This window comes from Pipistrellus kuhlii, unplaced genomic scaffold (genome assembly GCF_014108245.1).
Source record: "Pipistrellus kuhlii isolate mPipKuh1 unplaced genomic scaffold, mPipKuh1.p scaffold_m20_p_8, whole genome shotgun sequence".
Lineage (NCBI taxonomy): Eukaryota > Metazoa > Chordata > Mammalia > Chiroptera > Vespertilionidae > Pipistrellus > Pipistrellus kuhlii.
The window spans coordinates 68965870-68984105 of NW_023425584.1; the positions used below are offsets into that span (position 1 = coordinate 68965870).

Consider the following 18236-nt stretch of genomic DNA (forward strand, 5'->3'; position numbering starts at 1 on the left):
TTTGAGCCTCTCCCTCTCCCCGCAATTCACTGCCCTTCAACGGGAAGGCTGGCTATATCCCCCCGGTGGAGCAGGTCTTGTGGGAAGGGAGTAGCAGGGCTGAAAAAGTGCTTCTGGTTCTCGCTGTCTGCACAGGAGCTAACCAACTCTATCACCAAAATCAGGACCCCCACCAGATATTCCCCTGGGGACCTCTGAGTGCTCGATCGATAGAAATGGAAATAAATGAGCCCCACGCACTTTGAGGATGTTCCTTCGGAGACCTTGAGAAGGTGTTACAGAAATTAATATCTACCATTTTTTCTTTTGCACTTACTAGGCAATCTACGTACGGATCCTCCCAACAACCCGGACACACAGATAGATAGTCTCGTGCTCATTTCAGAACAGAGATTCTGGGCTCAGAGAAGCTAAGTGGTCCCAAGAGGCCTCACAGCAGGCAAGTGGCTGGCTGGCTTTTGAGCCCAGGTCCAACCCAAAGTCCAGTGTCTTTCTGAGGAACCATCATACTTCAGCTGTGGAGATAAACAAACTGACCAAGGAACTAATACTATTGTTTTTGTTTGTTTATTTTTAAGAAATAGCATTGTCAGTCAGTGGAGAAGCCCTGGACTGGAATCCAGGAGGACTGGTTACACGGTAAGTCTGTCCTGAGACTGGTCCCCGGCCCTTGGGCAGTTCTCATCCTTCGCTTCCCAACAGCGACGCACCCCCGGCTTTCTCCTGGAGAAGAGTTGCCCCATAAAATATCAGTTACCCAGTTCAGCTTGAGTTTCGGATAAACAATCAATGATCTCTAAGTATAAGTGCATCCCAAATATTTCATGGGACACACTTATAGTTGAATAATATCCGTTGCTTATCTGAAGTGCAAATCGGAGGGTCCTGTGTTTTTATTTGCTAAGTCTGGCCACCCCACCCGGAAGGCATGCTGCGAAGTCTCATGCCTGGCTTCAGGTCCCTAGTGTTGCTCCAATACTAGGGGTTGCCATGGCAGCCTGAGCAGCCTTTCTGGAACTGTCTCCACTTACCTCTCCCGCTTCACCTCGCCCCTGCACTCTCCGCACAACCAACACTCTGAGCTACTTTCAGTTTCCTTGGATGTGTCATGCTGCTTCTGGCCTGCAGCCTCAGCACTTGCTGTATTCTGTGCCTGTTCTCCTCTCTCTTCCTCTCCCTGGCTCATTCCTATTGATCCTTGAGGTCCACACTGAGTGTCACTTCCGCCAGGAAGCCTTCCTGGGGTGCACACACCCCTTACCACCTCCTTCCATAACCCTCCAGCACTGGGTTAGTTAGCACCCTGCCCCATCCCATCCGGGCCCCCACCATTCCCCACGCTGCTCTGGGGAGCAGGGCCTGGGTCATATGTACTTTTGTCTCCCCCACACCCAACCTAGTCTCAGGCAGGAAGTCAGTAAATGTTTATTGAATGAACGAATGAATGAATGAATGAAGAATATCCTGCCGGAGCCGAGTCTCTTGTATTTGACTATTTCCTTCCTCCCTTCCATTTTGACTTTTTCATCTCTGCCTCCTCTTCTCCCTGCCCCTGGAGGAGTTGTGAAAGGCTGGGCCAAAGTCCATGACCGAATTCCTTGGCCGGGACTAAGGTGAGGAGAGAGTAGCCACGGCCATGCCACGGAGAGGCCTCCTCCTGACCCTCCCTGATCATGCCACACCAACCAGCCCCGTCGGCTCACGTGGCTCAAGTCCCGCAGCAGCTCAGAGGCAAGCTCTTCCTCCTCCGAATTACAGCCCTCCTGCGAACGCCCCCTCAGTGTCTGCACTCCTGCTCTCCTTCTCCCTGACCCTTGAAAGGAGTCTAAGTGGACTGAGCTCCACGTTTGGGGTGTGGGGAGATGCCAGTGTCAGATGGCTGAGGGTTAGGGCAGGTGGTGGGGCTCGGTGGGCTCAGAACATCACCCATATGTTCCCTGTTCACCCACCCAAGGCTTTGCCCACGCACAGCCTGACAGGGGAAGGCGGCACAGAATTTAACCCTTCAGAGGCATTCGGGAGGCAGGTTCACAAATAGTCGGCGGTTAACTTTAGTCTCCAACACACACACACACACACACACACACACACACACACACACACCACAGCTCTGCCTCTTCCCCCTCGCAGACCCCTGCTCGCTTCCAGACGAGGCTTGTTCAGAAGATGGTCTCTCAGGGGGCAAGAAGTGGGTGCAGGCGCCGTGGGTGCCTGGCCGGGGTGGGGGTGTGCAGGGCAGGGGGAGAGGGGTGAGCGCAGGACACAGGGAGCAGCTTAGAGGCGGCATTCCGGAAAAGTCCTGCTTGCTGCTCTCTGATCTGACCTTTAGGGGCAGGTGGCCCCTCGGTGCCCCCTCAGCCTGGCCCCCAGCCTGCCCGGATGGAGTAGTTAAGAGGACAAAGAGGGAGAAGCACCCTTGAATCTCAGATGAACTGCAAACCTAGACTCCCTCCCCGCTGCGGAAGGCCAGCGAGTCCGGGAGGTCACTGCACCCCGGCCCCGCCTGCTGCGTCCCAGGCTGCTTGGCCGGGAACTCGGTCGGTGCCGTTCAGGTTCCCACCACCTCCGAGGCGCCCCCTCCATCCCTTCTACCTCGTCCAGCTGCCAACTTCTGGCCGGTGCGCAGCCCGGATCGCGGGAGGGGACTCACGCGGACGCAGCGCCGGGCCGGGGCGGCGGGCGGCGGGCCAGGTGCGGGGGCCGGGCGGGCACAGGTGAGTCCGGGGGTGGCCGGGCGGGCACTGGCCGCCGCTCCGGAGGCCTCCGCCGAGCAGGACGGCTGACAGGTTTGTGTTTTCCCCTCTCCTCCTCCCGGCTAACCACACCCCTGCGGCTCTCCTCCCCACTTCCTTAAAGGGTGGGGTGTGAGCCTGCTCCAGCCTCTTACCATAAACTCTCAAGTAGATGCCGCCCGCGAGCCCCTGGCCGCACGCGCTCACCTGGGGGGAGGCCGCTCCTGCCGCCCCTGGACCTGAGATGGGGGGCTCCAGCTGTGAGGTCCCCGCTGAGAGCATTTGCCCCCTAATTCCTACCACTCCCCCTACCCCTCCTCCTTCCACTCCACCAGCAGACTTCTGGAGCCACGTTTAGAAGTTGCTGTTTCCATCCAGAGATAGTTCAAAGCTGGAAACCTTACCTGCTTACCACACTCTCAGTACCTGTGTCCTTCCCGGGATTCTCCGCGTCCTGAGCTGCCCAGCCCCTTTTCTGGGCACCAGAATTCCCGTGGCTACCGCCAGGGGCTTTGGCAGGTGCCTGTGCCCTGAGAGGGCGGGACCAGAGGGTGGCCCCAAAACAGTCCTGGAAGCTAAGCAGCCTTGTCCCGCCCCGCCCGTCTCCACATTGTCCCATGTCATTGCCCAAATAGAGAGGTGCCTCCCCTCTCCCCCTCTTACTCAGGCCATGGGGCAGTGAGGTTCAGGGCACTTGTAACTCTGTCCCCCATAACTACAAAGACGCCAGGCTTTCTCCTGCGTAGAGAGATGAATTGGACAAAAGTTGGTGGGTGCTTAGTGCCCCCCCCCACACTTCCTTAAAGTTCCTCTCCAGGGACCCCACCCCAAACTTGTTCACTCTGCGTCCTGTGAGGGACTGGGGTCTCGCGCTCTCTGGAGGATGCTCTTCACAAGGTCGGCTCTAAAGATGGCAGGCACGTGTGACAGCCCAGTGTACACAGCCACCCCCATGACACTTCCTGACCTCCATCTCCAAACTCAGCGGAGCAGCCACCCCAGGCCAACAACAGGAAATGCAGCATTTGTGAGCATGTCATTGCCAACCACTGTGCTAAAGAAACTCCGTTTGCATGATTATTTAATTCTCCTCATTTTCTGCAAAAATGGAGACTTAGTTAACACATCCATGACCACAAAGCCAGAGAGTCTGATCAGTGGAATACCTGGAGCTTTTAAAATACAGAAACAAAAAACAAAAATAAAACACAGATACAGCCAAGTGGGTGTCCAGGGAGATCTTGGCTAGGGCTTGGGGAGACAAGGCAAGTCAGACAGTAAACTGGGGTGAGCAGGGAAAGTGTGGGAGAGGCAGGTGGCTAACTGACCACACTGGAGGGAAATTGGCATATGGCGTCAGAAAGTAAGGTGATGAACGTATAAAGGTGTGAAGGTTAGACACCTGCGTGAATTGCTCAGGGTCTGTGCTAGGGTGGTGACTGTGGGATGGAATGCACAAGGAACCTCTGGTGGGTTTGAGAAAAGGGGTGTGTTTGCGCGCATGTGTGTATGCTGCCCCTGTGTGGCCAAATCTATGAACTACAAACTCATTGGGCCCGGATTCCAGAAAGAAACGTTTTCAGGTATTCAACATTGTCAGAGGTTGTGGAACTTTTTGACGATTTTTTTTTTTTTTTTAAACTCCAAAACCTGGCCCCTAGATTCACACAATCACAGGCTTTATCTGTGAGAGTCACCTTGAGAAACTCCCGGGGATAGCCAATTCAAGTCTCCTTATGTTTTGTCCCATATAAAAGCTGAAGTATTCATATCACATATGTTTGCTTGTAACCTGCCTTTAAAAACAATCTGCCAGAACCTGGCTGGAGTGACTCAGTCAGTTGAGTGTCGTCCTATACACTGAAAGTTGCTGGTTCAATTCCTAGTCAGGACACATATCTGAGTTGCAGATTGATAGATGTTTCTTTTTTCTTCTCTCTCTCTCCTCTCTCTCTCTCTCTCTCTCTCTCTCTCTCTCTCTCTCTCTCTCTCATTCTGGGGTGAGGGAGGGTATAAAAATAAAAACTGTCAGAAATGCTTTCAGGATTTAATGCTCTAAAATTTTTCTATCGATGGCTCATTGTGGATTGGGATAGTGACCTGCTCCAGTGGGAAGCAAAACTATTTCCCTTCTGTCTACTTCTGTATTATCTCAAGCAGAGATAGTGCTACTGTGAAGGCCACAGTTGGAAGGGGGAGGAGAGTAGAATGTGAGTCCCATACTTACCCCAGATTCGTGTATTTAACTGGCATGATATTACTTCCCAAATATATCCCCTTCCATCTTCTCCGTGTGTGTCAACAACATTACCCCAAGACCGAATGCTAAGATCTTAGTCACCTTTGACTATCCCTTCTCCTTCATTACTCCAAGGCCATTCCATCTCCAACACCTTTCCTACTCACTGTTCTCTTTCTAGCCCTATTGCCTTTCTGGTTCATGGTCTCTGTCTTACACCAAACTCTTGTAACCTGTCCGCTACTCTCACCCCAAGAGTAGTTGGACTAGAGCTCAGAAAAGTGGTCTGATGAACTTCTGGCATCTGAAACCGGAATGGATGAGATTGTTTGGGGCGGGCACAAGAGGGAGTAGTTAAGGTCAGGCTCTTGCTAGAAGCAAATCTAGTGAAGAGGCAAAAAGTCAAATGGGGTGGGTTGATGAGTAAATTGGAAGTGAATACATGGAAGCAGAGTGTGCCAATAACTTTCAAAAAGTTTGGCTGGAAGAGGAGATGGGAGGGGTGGAGGGAGTTGGGCGTTGAAGGAGAGCTGTTTTGTCATTTGTTTAACCTGGTAGCCAGGGGAATGGGTTTAAATCCAAGTGGGAACGATCCAGTTAAGAGAGAAATGTAACCTTGGGCAAGCAAATTCATCTCTCTCTGAGTTTGTATTTCCTAATCTAGGAGAGAAGAAGCGTAAGTATTAGTGCTCTGTGTACCCTGTTTCCCCGAAAATAAGACAGTGTCTTATATTAATTTTTGCTCCCAAAGATACACTAGGTCTTATTTTCAGAGGATGTCTTATTTTTCCATGAAGAAGAATACGGTACACATTTATTGTTAAATGAAAATAAAAGAAATTTATTACCTGTATACGATATGGTAGTATGGTAGTTGTCAACACAAACCAGACAAACTGTGAATCCTACAGTATCAAGAATTTACTCATTTATTCAATGACAATCATGTCATCATCTTTTGGAACATCATCATAACAATCCAATTCCTGAATTTCCTGGTGAATTTCTTGTGACTCCATTTCTTTCAGAATCAGTGGACCAAATCTCTCATGTTTAGCTGGGGGGGATCTTATTTTTGGGAGGATGCCTTCTATTTCACTCAGAAGGAAACCTGTAAGTAGGTCTTATTTTCGGATGATGTCTTAATTTTGGGGAAACAAGATGCCCAAATTAAGTGGTAGGTATGAAAATACTATAATTATTTTTTATTATAATGATTATTTTTGAATATATTTTTATTGTTGACAATATTACAAATGTCCCCATTCCTGTCCCCTCCATCTGCCCAGCCCCTTCCCCTCTACCCCAGGTTTTCCAATGCTTGTAATTATTAATTTTAGAAATGACAGGAATTAAATAGAATAGGATTATCTTTGTGGAAATACTACACATATATCTGTTACACAGATACAATTTGTCAGGTGTTCGCTGTATATCTTGAACTTTCATCCATCATCTAGTTAATCTTCATAACAACTGAGGTTGATAGTAGTTTTCCTGTTTTGTAGAAAATATTAATAAAAGGAGGCTTAAAGAAGGCAATTTGTCTATAACAACCCAAGTGTTAAAGAGTAGAGCTGAATCCCAAATCATCATTGGCAGAGCAGTTATGGTATATACTAGTAATTGGGGCCTTTCCATTCTGGACAATGGGATTAAATCACATAATGTAATTTTACTATTAAAATAAAATTTCATTTTAAAAGAATAGTATGGTTATAAATGTTCTAAACAAAAAAAAAAAGGAACAACAATAACAAAAAAACAACCTCATGGGCACAGGGCTAAATAACCGAAGTCCTTCATCACCAAAGAACATCTATCTATAATTTAATCAGGTGCCTCTAGATTTACTAAATGGACACATTTGAAGAAAAAAAACAAAAAACTGAAGAACTCAAAACCATGCCCTTGACTTCAAAAGAACCCTTTCTTCCCTCCATGAAAGCACTCCTGGCTGTCCCCTTTTCCTCCTTATAATAGAATACCTGATTTTAGTTGGTCATGGCTGCCCAAAACAGAGACTACATTTCCTAGTGTCCCTTACAGGTGTAACCATGTGATTAAGTTCTGGGCAATGGTTGGTGAGAAGTTATCCGTGCAACTTCAGGATGTGGCCCTTCAGGGGAATGGGCATGCCCTCCACAATTTCCTTTTCCATTCTACCTGATGATGGAAACCAGAGAAGCCCTCTTGGTCTGTGGTGCTAAGAATAGCTGAACACCACGAGAAATGAAGCCTGTGTTTCTAGTGCCATCAAGCTGCCATGCTAGTCCTAGAAATAGCCTGGACCTAGCTGAACCTTTATATAAGAGAGAAAACCACTTGAATTATTCAAGTTATTGCATTTTGGGCTTTTCTGTTACCATAGCCTAGACTGCATTCTAACTAAAGTACCACCATTTAGACTGTTTTCTTTTGTATACAAATTAAGGCAGAACCTCAATTCCTTTATTTATAAAACTAGTGGACCAGTGCACAAAATTCATGCATGGGAGGTGTCTCTCAACCAGCCTACACCCTCTCCAATTTGGGACCTCTTGGGAGATGTCCAAGAGCCGGTTTAGCCACAGGGATTGGGCCTAAACCGGCAGTCAGACATCCCTCTCACAATCCAGGAACGCTGGCTCCTAACCACTCACCTGCCTGCCTGCCTGATCACCCATAACCATTCTACCTGCTGCCTGCTCATCCCCAACTGCCCCAAACCCCTGCTGGCCTTCTCACCCCCAACTGCCCTGCCTGCTCCCAACTGTCCCCCCTTGCCAGCTGATCACCCCCAATTCCCCCTCCTCCCTCCCTCTCCCCCCCGCCCGCCTGATTGCCCCAACTGCCCTCCCTGCCAGCTAGCTCACCCCCAACTGCACCCCCCTTGCTGGCCTGCTCACCCCCAACTGCCCCCCACGTGCTGGCCTGATCATCCCAAACTGTCCCCCTGCCAGTCTGCTTGCCCCCAACTATCCCACACTGCTAGTCTGATCACCCCCAACTACCCTTCCTCCTGGTCTGATCGCCCCTAACCTCCTCTGCCTTAGCCCTGCCACCATGGCTTTGTCCAGAAAGATGTCCTGAAGGTCTCTTGATCTATCGGGTCTAGTAATAATTAATGTCGTTTTTAAACATTCGTTTAAAATCTTGCTTGGCGTTGACTTGTATTGACATAACCTTCAAACACGTGGTATCTACAGAACGTGTGAAGTGCAATTAACAAGTTTTGCTTGAAAAAGTTTGTGTTTGGTTTGGTTTTTGTTGCAAAACTAGGGCTAAGAAGATGGCGGATGAAGAGCATATTCGGCACTGCATGCTTTACGACACATGTGTCAAACACAAGGCCCGCGGGCCAAATCCGTCCCGCCAGGCCTTGCAATGTGGCCCGCACCGCGCTGTCATCACTGCACTCCGCTGCGTTTCCATCACAATGACAGTTTATGACTGTTCAGTAAACCATTCGGCCCGCGATTTAGGCTGGATTTTAGATTTTGGCCCCTTCTCTGATTGAGTTCGACACCCCTACTTTACGAGTTCCAATTAGGAAGAAAAGCAAGTGAGGCTGCAAAAAACATCTGTAGTGCTCTTGGTCAAGATGCAGTTAGCGCCAGAAAATGCCAGCGTTGGTTTGAGAAATTTCGCGAGGGAAATTTTTCGTTAGATGACAAGAGTGGTCGAGGCCGTGTGTCCAATTTTGATCAAGAAGCTCTTCAAGCTCTTTTGGTGCACAATCCTCAAATTACCCAACAAGAGCTTGCGACAACTTTAAATTGTTCACAAAAAACAATTTCCAATCAATTGCGTGCACTTGGCAAAGTCCAAAAGTTTGGAAAATGGGTTCCTCGTGAGTTGACCGACAACAACCGTAATCAAAGAGTCACAATTTGCAGTTCGCTCCTCTCTCGTCAAAACCGTTTGCCGTTTTTAGAGCAAATTGTTACCGGAGATGAAGAATGGGTGCTGTATGTTAATTTGAAAAGGCGGCCTCAATGGTTGGACAAAAATGAGGCTCCGCAGCCCATGCCAAAACCTAACTTACATGCGAAAAAAGTGATGTTGTGTGTTTGGTGGAATTTTAAAGGAATTCTTCATTATGAATTTTACCATCTAACCAAACCATCACAAGTGCAGTGTATAGTGCCCAATTGGAAAGGTTAGCCCAAGCTTTAAGAGAAAAAGAACCCGCGCTGATTAATCGGAAGGGCGTAATTCTTCACCACGATAATGCACGACCGCATACTGCAAGAATCACTGCTGAAAAACTGCGCCAGTTGGAATGGGAAGTTCTCCCTCAACCTGCATATTCTCCTGATATTGCCCCTTCTGATTACCATTTGTTTCGTTCTTTGCAAAACTTTCTTCTTGGAAAAAAATTTAATAATGAAGAATGCCTCAAAAATGCATTGACCGAATTTTTTGCATCAAAATCACAAGAATTTTACAACAGAGGGATTAAAATGCTTCCTGAGCGTTGGGCACAAGTAGTAGAAAACAACGGCAACTATATTGTTGATTAAATTTTGTTGTATTGTTTAAATAAATTCGATTTAAAAAAGTATTAGAAAACGACATTAATTATTACTAGACCTAATAATTAGCATTTACCCTTTTATTAGTATAAAAGATGGGAATAATTTACCTTTCAGGGTTATTGGGAGGACTAAAAATAATACTTATAGATTCCCATGCTAGTGCGATGGCTCATGACTAAAGATAAATAGAAGATATGATATCCTTATTGTAATATAATTGTAAAAAAAAAAAAATGTGTCCCTGAAATAAATATAATCATTGTTTTAAATACTCCATGACCCCCACCATGTGGAGGGGAGAACTGAAATAAAAATAGCAAAGTTGGTAACAAATGTAAGCTAGATGATAGGTATATGGGGGTTAATTATCCTGTCCTCTCTCATATTGTCCTTGAAAATGTTCATAGTGAAAAAAATTACAAGAAACAAAATCTTTTCACAGAGAGAAAAAAATAATTCCTGGACATAATCCAAAGAGAATTTTCTTGGGAAAAATGAAACTGTATCAAGTCCTTTGAGAAATTAAATTGGGTACTCAAGAGAGAAGGCAGATGGAGAAGGCAGACAAATGTTTTCCATTAAACATTTTTCCATTAAAGAACAACAGGCAGAGCCTCGGTGCCACTGAAGCCAGGCAGTTTCCACAGCCCTGGGCACTCTGAGTCAGCTCCATGACTTTTGTGACTATGGCCTTCTTAGCTCTCAGGCCCTTACTTTCACCTCTGAGTGAGCTCACCATGTTCCCTACAGCCTACAGCTAAGCCCTAAAGCAACGGAGTAACTATATGGACTTTTTCTTGCCATTGTTGACCTCTACAATCCTCCTGAATGTGGCAATCTGCTCCCAGATCACACTGTGCTAGAAGCATCAACTAGGAAGTGAGAACAAAATGCCACAGGCAGATTTATTATTAGTAGCAAGAAGAACCTCCTAAAAGTAAGAAACAAACAAACAAACAAATGCCTAGCTAATGCAAGAACCCTCAAATCAGAGGAGACAAACAACCCTCCACAATTCATTACCTTCTGAAGGTAATCCTATATTACTCAGAGCAGCTCAGTAATTATTGTCTACTAGAGGCTCAATGCACAAAATTCATGCAAGAGGAGGCCTTCCTTCCCCCAGCTGTGGGCACCGGCTTCCCTCTGGGAACCGGGGTGTGGGCTTCCCTCCGGCCACTGGCAGGTACTGGGACCCTCCCAGCCCCAGCTTTGGGACACTGGTCTAATTAGCTTATTACACTTTTATTATTGTAGTATAGATTTTGAACATCATGAGGAAAAGTTTAAATTACGTTCTTCGTCTTATATTTTAGAGGGGAAAAAAAATACACTATCTCAGAAAAGTTTATTCCAATGTTTGCCATAAAAGAATTGGGTGCTTATAGGTAAATTTCAGGAATATGGGAAATCAACTTAGATTTCTTTTCTTTTTTTTTTCTAGTTGCTAAGTTACCTGTCTGTACCAAAGTATTTCACCCTTCTAACTCCTTCGTAGTGAATCAAAGCAGTATGTAATCTCCACTGGGGACATCCAAACAAGGGGTTAGGTAAGGGTTTTTAAAAAACCACATTAAAAAAAAAAAAAGAATAAACTCAAAATAGAATAAAGTCTTATATATTTTTATCAAAACCATAAAATTCCAAGAAGAAAACAAAGGCAGTAAAAACATGACATTTTTTATAGCAATATATATATTTTTTCTGATATATCTCCTGGGGTAAGGGAAACAAAAGAAAAAATTAACAGCCGAAACCGGTTTGGCTCAGTGGATAGAGCATTGGCCTGAGGACTGAAAGGTCCCAGGTTCGATTCTGGTCAAGGGCATGTACATTGGTTGCAGGCACAACCCCGGTAGGGGGTGTGCAGGAGGCAGCTGGTCGATGATTCTCATCAATGTTTCTAGCTCTCTATCCCTCTCCCTTCTTCTCTGTGAAAAATCAATAAAATATATTTTTTAAAATTAACAAATGAGACTACATCAAACTAAAAAGTTCTTGCACAGCAAAGGAAACATCAACAAAATGAAAAGACAACCCAGTGAATGAAATAACATATTTGCCAATGATCTCTGATGGGGATTAATATCCAAAATTTATAATGAACTTACACAACGCAACTCTGGAAAACAGCCCTGCCTGGGAGGCTTGCTTGATTAGAGCTTCATCCCAATACACTGAGGTTGCAGGTGTGATTCCCAGTCAGGGCACATGCCAGAAGCCAACCAATGCAGGCATAAATAAGTGGAAGAACAAATAGATTTCTCTCTCTCTCTCTCTCTCTCTCTCTCTCTCTCTCTCTCTCTCTCTCTCTCAAAAGATTTTTTTTTAATTTTAGAAACCTATCCAATTTTTAAAAAATGGGCAAAGGGCCTAAATAGACACTTCTCCAAAGAGGACATACAAATGGCCAATAGATATGTGAAAAGATGCTCAATGTCACTCATCATCAGAGAAATGCAAATTAAAACCACAATGAGGCCCTTTTCCCCAGCTGCCGCTGAGGTGCTCGGTTCTTCCGAGGAAGCTAAGGCCGCGTTGGGGTGAGGCCCTCACTTCATCCGGCGACTAGCACCGTTCCCGGCAGCGCTCACCCAGCACCCACCCTCGCCATGGCCTCCGTGTCGGAGCTCGCCTGCATCTACTCGGCCCTCATCCTGCACTACGATGAAGTGACGGTGACGGAGGATAAGATCAATGCCCTCAGCAAAGCAGCTGGTGTACATGGTGAGCCTTTCTGGCCAGGCTTGTTTGCAAAGGCTCTGGCCAATGTCAACATTGGGAGTCTCATCTGCAATGTAGGGGCTGGTGGACCTGCCCCTGCAGCTAGTGCTGCACCAGCAGGAGGTCCTGCTGCCTCCACCGCTGCTGCCCCAGCTGAGGAGAAGAAAGTGGAAGCAAAGAAAGAAGAATCTGAGGAGTCTGATGATGACATGGGCTTTGGTCTTTTTGACTAAACTGGCTCTTTTGTAACAGTCAATAAAAGCTGACCTCTGTTAAAAAAAAATAAAAAATAAAAAATAAATAAAACCACAATGAGATATCCCCTTACACCTGTCAGAATGGCTATCACCAATAAATCTACAAACAACAAATGTTGACAAGGATGTGGAGAAAGGGGAACCCTCATGCACTGTTGGTGGGAATGCAAATTAGTGCAGCCACTGTGGAAAGCAATATGGAGTTACCTCAAAAACTTAAAAATGCAAATGCCGTATGACCCTGTGATTCCACTTCTGGAAATGTATCTAAAGAAACCTGAAACACTAATAACAAAAGAATATATGCACCCCAAGTTCACTGTAGCATTATTTACAATAGCCAAGATTTTAAAAGCATTCCAAGCGTCCATTAGTAGAGTGAACAAAAAAGGTGTGATACATTTACAGCTGTAAAAAAAAAAAAAAAAAAAAAAGGGCAGGAAATCTTACCCTTTGCGGCAGCATGGATGGACCCGGAGAGTATTATGCTAAGTGAAATAAGCCAGTCTGAAAAAGACAAGTACCATATGAGTTCACTACTATAAAAAGAAATACAAGTGCTGCTCACAGTGTGAAGAAACTGTAACCTTTGCGCATTGTGGGTGGGAATGTAAAATGGTGCAACTACTCTACAAAGTAGTATGGCAGTTCCTTAAAAAAGTAAAAATAGAATTACCATATAAACCAGAGTTCACTTCTGGGTATATATGCAAAAGAATTGAAAAATAGGCTCTCCAAGAGATGATTGTATATTCATGTTCATAGCAGCATTATTCACTGGAGCCAAGAGGTGGGAGCAGCCGATTAACAGATGAATGGATAAACAAAAATGTGGTATATACATACAAATGTTTATTATTCGGCTTTAAAAATGGAAGGAAAGCCCTGGCCAGTGTTGCTCAGTGGTTAGAGTGTCAGCCTGCGCACTAGGAGGGTCTTGGGTTCAATCTCCGACCCAGATTGGGTGTGGGAGGCAACCAATGGATGTTTCTCTCCCACATCAGTGTCTTTTCTCTCTTTCCCCCATTCCTTTCCACTCGAAAATCAATGGAAAAACTGTCCTCCTCTAGTAAGGATTTTTTAAAAGGGGCAGGGAGGAGGGAAGAAAATTCTAGCACATGCTACTACATGGACAAACTTTGAAGACATTGTGTGAAGTGAAATAAGCCAGTCAGCCAGTCATAAAAAGGCAAATACTGTAAGATTCCACTTATGTGAAGTACATAAAGTGGTCAGACTCATAGAAACAAAAAGTAGACTGATGGCTGCCAGGAGACAGGGGAAGGAGGGAGAAGGGATTTGTGTAATGGGTAGAGTTTCGGTTTTGCAAGATGGAAAGTTCCAAGGATTGGTTGCACAACAATGGGAATATAGTTAACACTACTGAACTGTACTCTTAAAAATGTTCAGAATGGCAAATTTTATGATCTATTTATTTTAGCACAATTGAAAACTTTTAAGAAAAATAAAGCAAAGGTGGAAATCAGACTTTTTATGTGAAATCTCCCAATTTGCATATGCTAGCAACTGTCCTCAAGCTATAGTTGCCTACCTAATGGGATTGCACCTTTTCCTAATAGCCAAGCCCCAAGTGTATCTCAGGGACCATCTCCCCACCATGTGACGGGGGTAATCCTAATTGGCTCAAGTCAATCATAGTGGTCTCATTCCTTTTGCCGGGGCCGAACTTAGAGGCGGGCATGTGACCCAGTTCTGACCAATAAGGTGAGAGGGAAAGTCTTCTAGGGGTTTTCAAAAGAGATTTCTTGGCTTTGAAATGAGACATACTAAGGAGAAACAGCCCTGTTCCATTTCTGGACATTGGTTTTTGTCAGGTTAAGATGCCTGCAACTGCTGCAATAATTTTCCAACCAAAAGGCAGCCATAGGCAGACCAGAAGGATGGAAAGAATCTGGGGTCTCAATGTCATTGGGTTGGACATAGCCTTCTTGCCTCAGACTTTCTGTTATGGGAGACAATCCATCCCATTATTGGTTAATCACTTTGAGTTGCATTTTAAAACTTGCAGCTTAGAGGCCTCCTCTGGCACCAGGTGCCGTCGTCCACATAGACTGGGCTGAATCATCTTAACGGAGAAGTCAAGTACTGTATCTGAATCACAACCATCACAGGGTCCTTTGGCCTTGTGCTATCAGTATTGAGTATTGGTAATCCACCTCCTGGAGGAGGCCCAGGATCAACCAAGCAGACTGACTCACAGGAGAGACATTTGTCTCCTGGTACCTGTGCTTATGCATCCCTATCTCAAGCATCAGCCCTTTGTGCACACTTTTCACCATCCGATCATTAAATTTGTGGTAAACAGTGCCATACAAAAAAATAAATATTTTTTTTTTAAGTTGCAGCTTAGAAGATCATAAGGGATACACAGTGGGGGTAAGTACGTGGATTAAATACCCTGTTTCCCCGAAAATAAGACAGTGTCTTATATTAATTTTTGCTCCCAAAGATACGCTAGGTCTTATTTTCAGGGGATGTCTTATTTTTCCATGAAGAAGAATACAATACACATTTATTGTTAAATGAAAATAAATTTATTACCTGTATACGGTATGGTAGTATGGTAGTTGTCAACACAAACCAGACAAACTGTGAATCCTACAGTATCAAGAATTTACTCATTTATTCAATGACAATCATGTCATCATCTTCTGGAACATCATCATAACAATCCAATTCCTGAATTTCCTGGTGAATTTCTTATGACTCCATTTCTTTCAGAATCAGTGGACCAAATCTCTCATGCTTAGCCTGGGGGGGCCTTATTTTCAGGGGGATGCCTTCTATTTCACTCAGAAGGAAACCTGTAAGTAGGTCTTATTTTCGGAGGATGTCTTATTTTCGGGGAAACACGGTATGTCTGCTGCCAAATCTGACCCAACAGCAGGCTCTTTACTACCCACGTGTTTCCCTGGTCTCTTGCATTAGCACTACTCATGGAAGCTCTCCCTGCAATATTCAAGCCAACTCAGAGCCCCCACCCTCCTATTTCCATCATTTAGGCCTCAGAGAAGGCCCCAGCCATCTCTGTCCCACATCAAGCACCAGTGATTTCCTCAGTCACTTTACTAAACCAACTCAATTATGTCTGCACTGTGGTTGCCTATTTCTAGCAATGGTTCTTGCTGCTGCCAGCTCTGCAACAGTTGCATTCAGCAGCCATCCTCCTTATCTCTACAAGATTATTTGATAGGAAGTTGGCTTTCTCTGATTTTAACACATCCACCACCCCAGCTTTCTTTGATTCCTATTAGCATGGTATATCTTTATCTCTCTTTTACTTTTAACTTGTGTGCTTATATTTAAAGTGGGTTGCTTTTATACAGCATATAGTTGGGGCTTGCTTTTATCTAACCTAACAATCTCTGCCTTTATTTGCAGTCACTTTGCAGTCAACTGCTTTAAGAAGGTGGTGGGTGTGGTTTTGCACTTAGGAACTTTTTTTTTCCTGGCAAATTTAAAAAATCGTTGTCATTCCTTACATAGATTTACATGCTGACAGGGAGGTTGGAAATGTGGTAGTGCCTGGGGCATGAGGTGGGGCACATGAGAGACAGTGAAAACTGCCACTAGACTTTTGCAATAGTTTAACTGAACTTTGGGGTCCTCTGATGGAGATCCATTCTCCTGAAGGAAGAAACAGAAGATGGTGACGAATTGGTTATAGTCCCCAAGATTTCTCCTTCCCGGGCTCTGGGTACACCTTAGTCACCCTCTTTACTGAAATTATGCAGAGGATAAAAAATAAAAAAGTTCAGAGTGTCTGAGTTGGGAGCATTTCGTTCAGCATTTTCTTACATAGTTGAAGGAAGTCAGAAAAGTGAAATACTATGCTCAGGTCATGCCCCTAAGCTCAGCAATTTTCAATACTGGTATGCTGCAAGAGTTTTTAAAACACGCAATATTTGTCTAGTTAGTCAAGGGCACTGACCTCTTTTCCCTTAGACTATCAAATTAAAAAATTATGACAGCCAATACAACAATTGCTGTTGTGTGTGAACAAATCAAAACTCTACCTATTAATGTATCATACCAGCAAAAATGATACATTTTCTGGTGTGCCACAGAATTTTAGTAATTAGTTTATGTGTGTCAGGAGATGAAAAAGGTTGCAAATCGCTTCCCTAGCAAGTGGTAGAGCTTGGAGGAGAACCAAGTCTTTTCCGGATTCCTAGAAAGGGAATGTTACTGGTTTAACATTAACCTTTGTATTCTATTTTTTAAAAAGAAAAATATATAATTAATTTCTACTCTTTACTCACTCAAAGTTTAAGGGGGAAAAACAACAAGACAAACAAGGAAAATCCGTTAAGAACAGAATGAAACACCTAGATAGCAAAACAGACAAATTCACAGAGCAACTGGGACACACAGATAAGAGAACACAATGGAAGAAAGAAACAAGAAAAGTCAAGTTTTTCCAGGGAGTTGCTAGCCTCAACTTGTAGCCTTTTTGGAGATTGCCATGAAGGTTAGCATTTGAACCAGGAACTATAACTTACCCGGGTTTCAGGCTCAATCCCCATTGTGGGGTGTGCAGGAGGCAGCCAATCAATGATTCTCCCTCATCATTGTTTCTCTCTATCTCCCTCCCCCTTCCTCTCCGAAATCAATAAAAGTAAAAAATAAAATAAAAAGATATGTAGGAACTGTCTTCTAACAGAAACCAGGAATGTGTGTGTCAAGGGAAAGGAATCCTATGTGTTAAAGTAAGAGACGTTCTAACCCACATGTGTCAAACACAAGGCCCGCGGGCCAAATCCGTCCCGCCAGGCCTTGCAATGTGGCCCGCACCGCGCTGTCATCACTGCACTCCACTGCGTTTCCATCACAATGACAGTTTATAACTGTTCAGTAAACCATTCGGCCCGCGATTTAGGCTGGATTTTAGATTTTGGCCCCTTCTCTGATTGAGTTCGACACCCCTATTCTAACCTGTAAAGAATTTTTGTGAGTTTATTTGAGCCAAATTGTCAACAACTGCCAGGAAGCAGACCCTCAACATATTGAGATAATGCTCCAGAGAATGGCAGTTTTTCACCTAGTTTTATAAGTTACCTTCAAAGGAAGAGACATAAGTGGGTTTGCATGAAATCCATTGGTGATAGATTAGGGAGGTGGGAGAAAGCAAAGTGGGGAAACCTCTGGAATTGGATAAAAAGTAAAATGGTAGACACATGCTTCTTTTACATATGTGGGTACAGGATAGTTAACAGTCAATAATTAACACCTGAACAATAACAATGTGGGAATTGTGGTCTCTCTCTGGGCACATTGGTTGTGCCCTGAGGGGTCCTGAAAAATATAAGCTACTAGTTACCCTGACATTCCAAAAGTCTGTTATCATAGATGTAAAAAGACAATAGGCTCAGTTAAGATCAAAGTTAATCTTTGTCAGGGAAAGGACAGCCTAGGACAGCCTAGGACATGATCACCCAAATAAACTGCTTTTTTTTTTTTTAAGTGGAGGATTCTTTTAAAAAATACACACACACACACACACACACACACACACACACACACGTTAATTATTATTATTATTTTTTTTTTACAGAGCGGAAGGGAGAGGGATAGAAACATTGGTGACAGAGAAACACTGATCAGCTGCCTTCTGCACACCCCCTACTAGGGATCAAGCCTGAAATCAAGGTGCATGCCCTTGACTGGAATCGAACCCGGGGACCAACGCTCTATCCACTGAGCCAAACCAGTTAGGGCTAAACTGCTTTTTAATTTCAAGACC

At 44.7% G+C, this 18236-nt stretch overlaps 2 protein-coding genes across 4 annotated transcripts in view; one reads left to right on the forward strand and one right to left on the reverse strand.

Moving 5' to 3' along the window:
• The window catches only part of PTK2B (protein tyrosine kinase 2 beta), a 115420-nt gene extending 112663 nt beyond the window's left edge, over positions 1–2757 (reverse strand). The window contains exon 1 of one of the 3 annotated variants that reach the window (XM_036423783.2): positions 2593–2753. The gene's annotated coding sequence lies outside the window, so the exon portion shown is untranslated. Of the gene's footprint in view, positions 1–2592 lie in introns of all 3 variants that reach the window. The other 2 variants (XM_036423782.2, XM_045576963.1) reach the window with 2 other exon arrangements.
• A 9214-nt stretch (positions 2758–11971) lies between these two features.
• Positions 11972–12498, forward strand: LOC118710958 (60S acidic ribosomal protein P1-like). The gene has a single exon (XM_036423802.2). The coding sequence runs from the start codon at positions 12104–12106 to the stop codon at positions 12446–12448; it is 345 nt and encodes a 114-aa protein (XP_036279695.1). The 5' UTR covers positions 11972–12103; the 3' UTR covers positions 12449–12498.
• The last annotated feature ends 5738 nt before the right edge of the window (positions 12499–18236 follow it).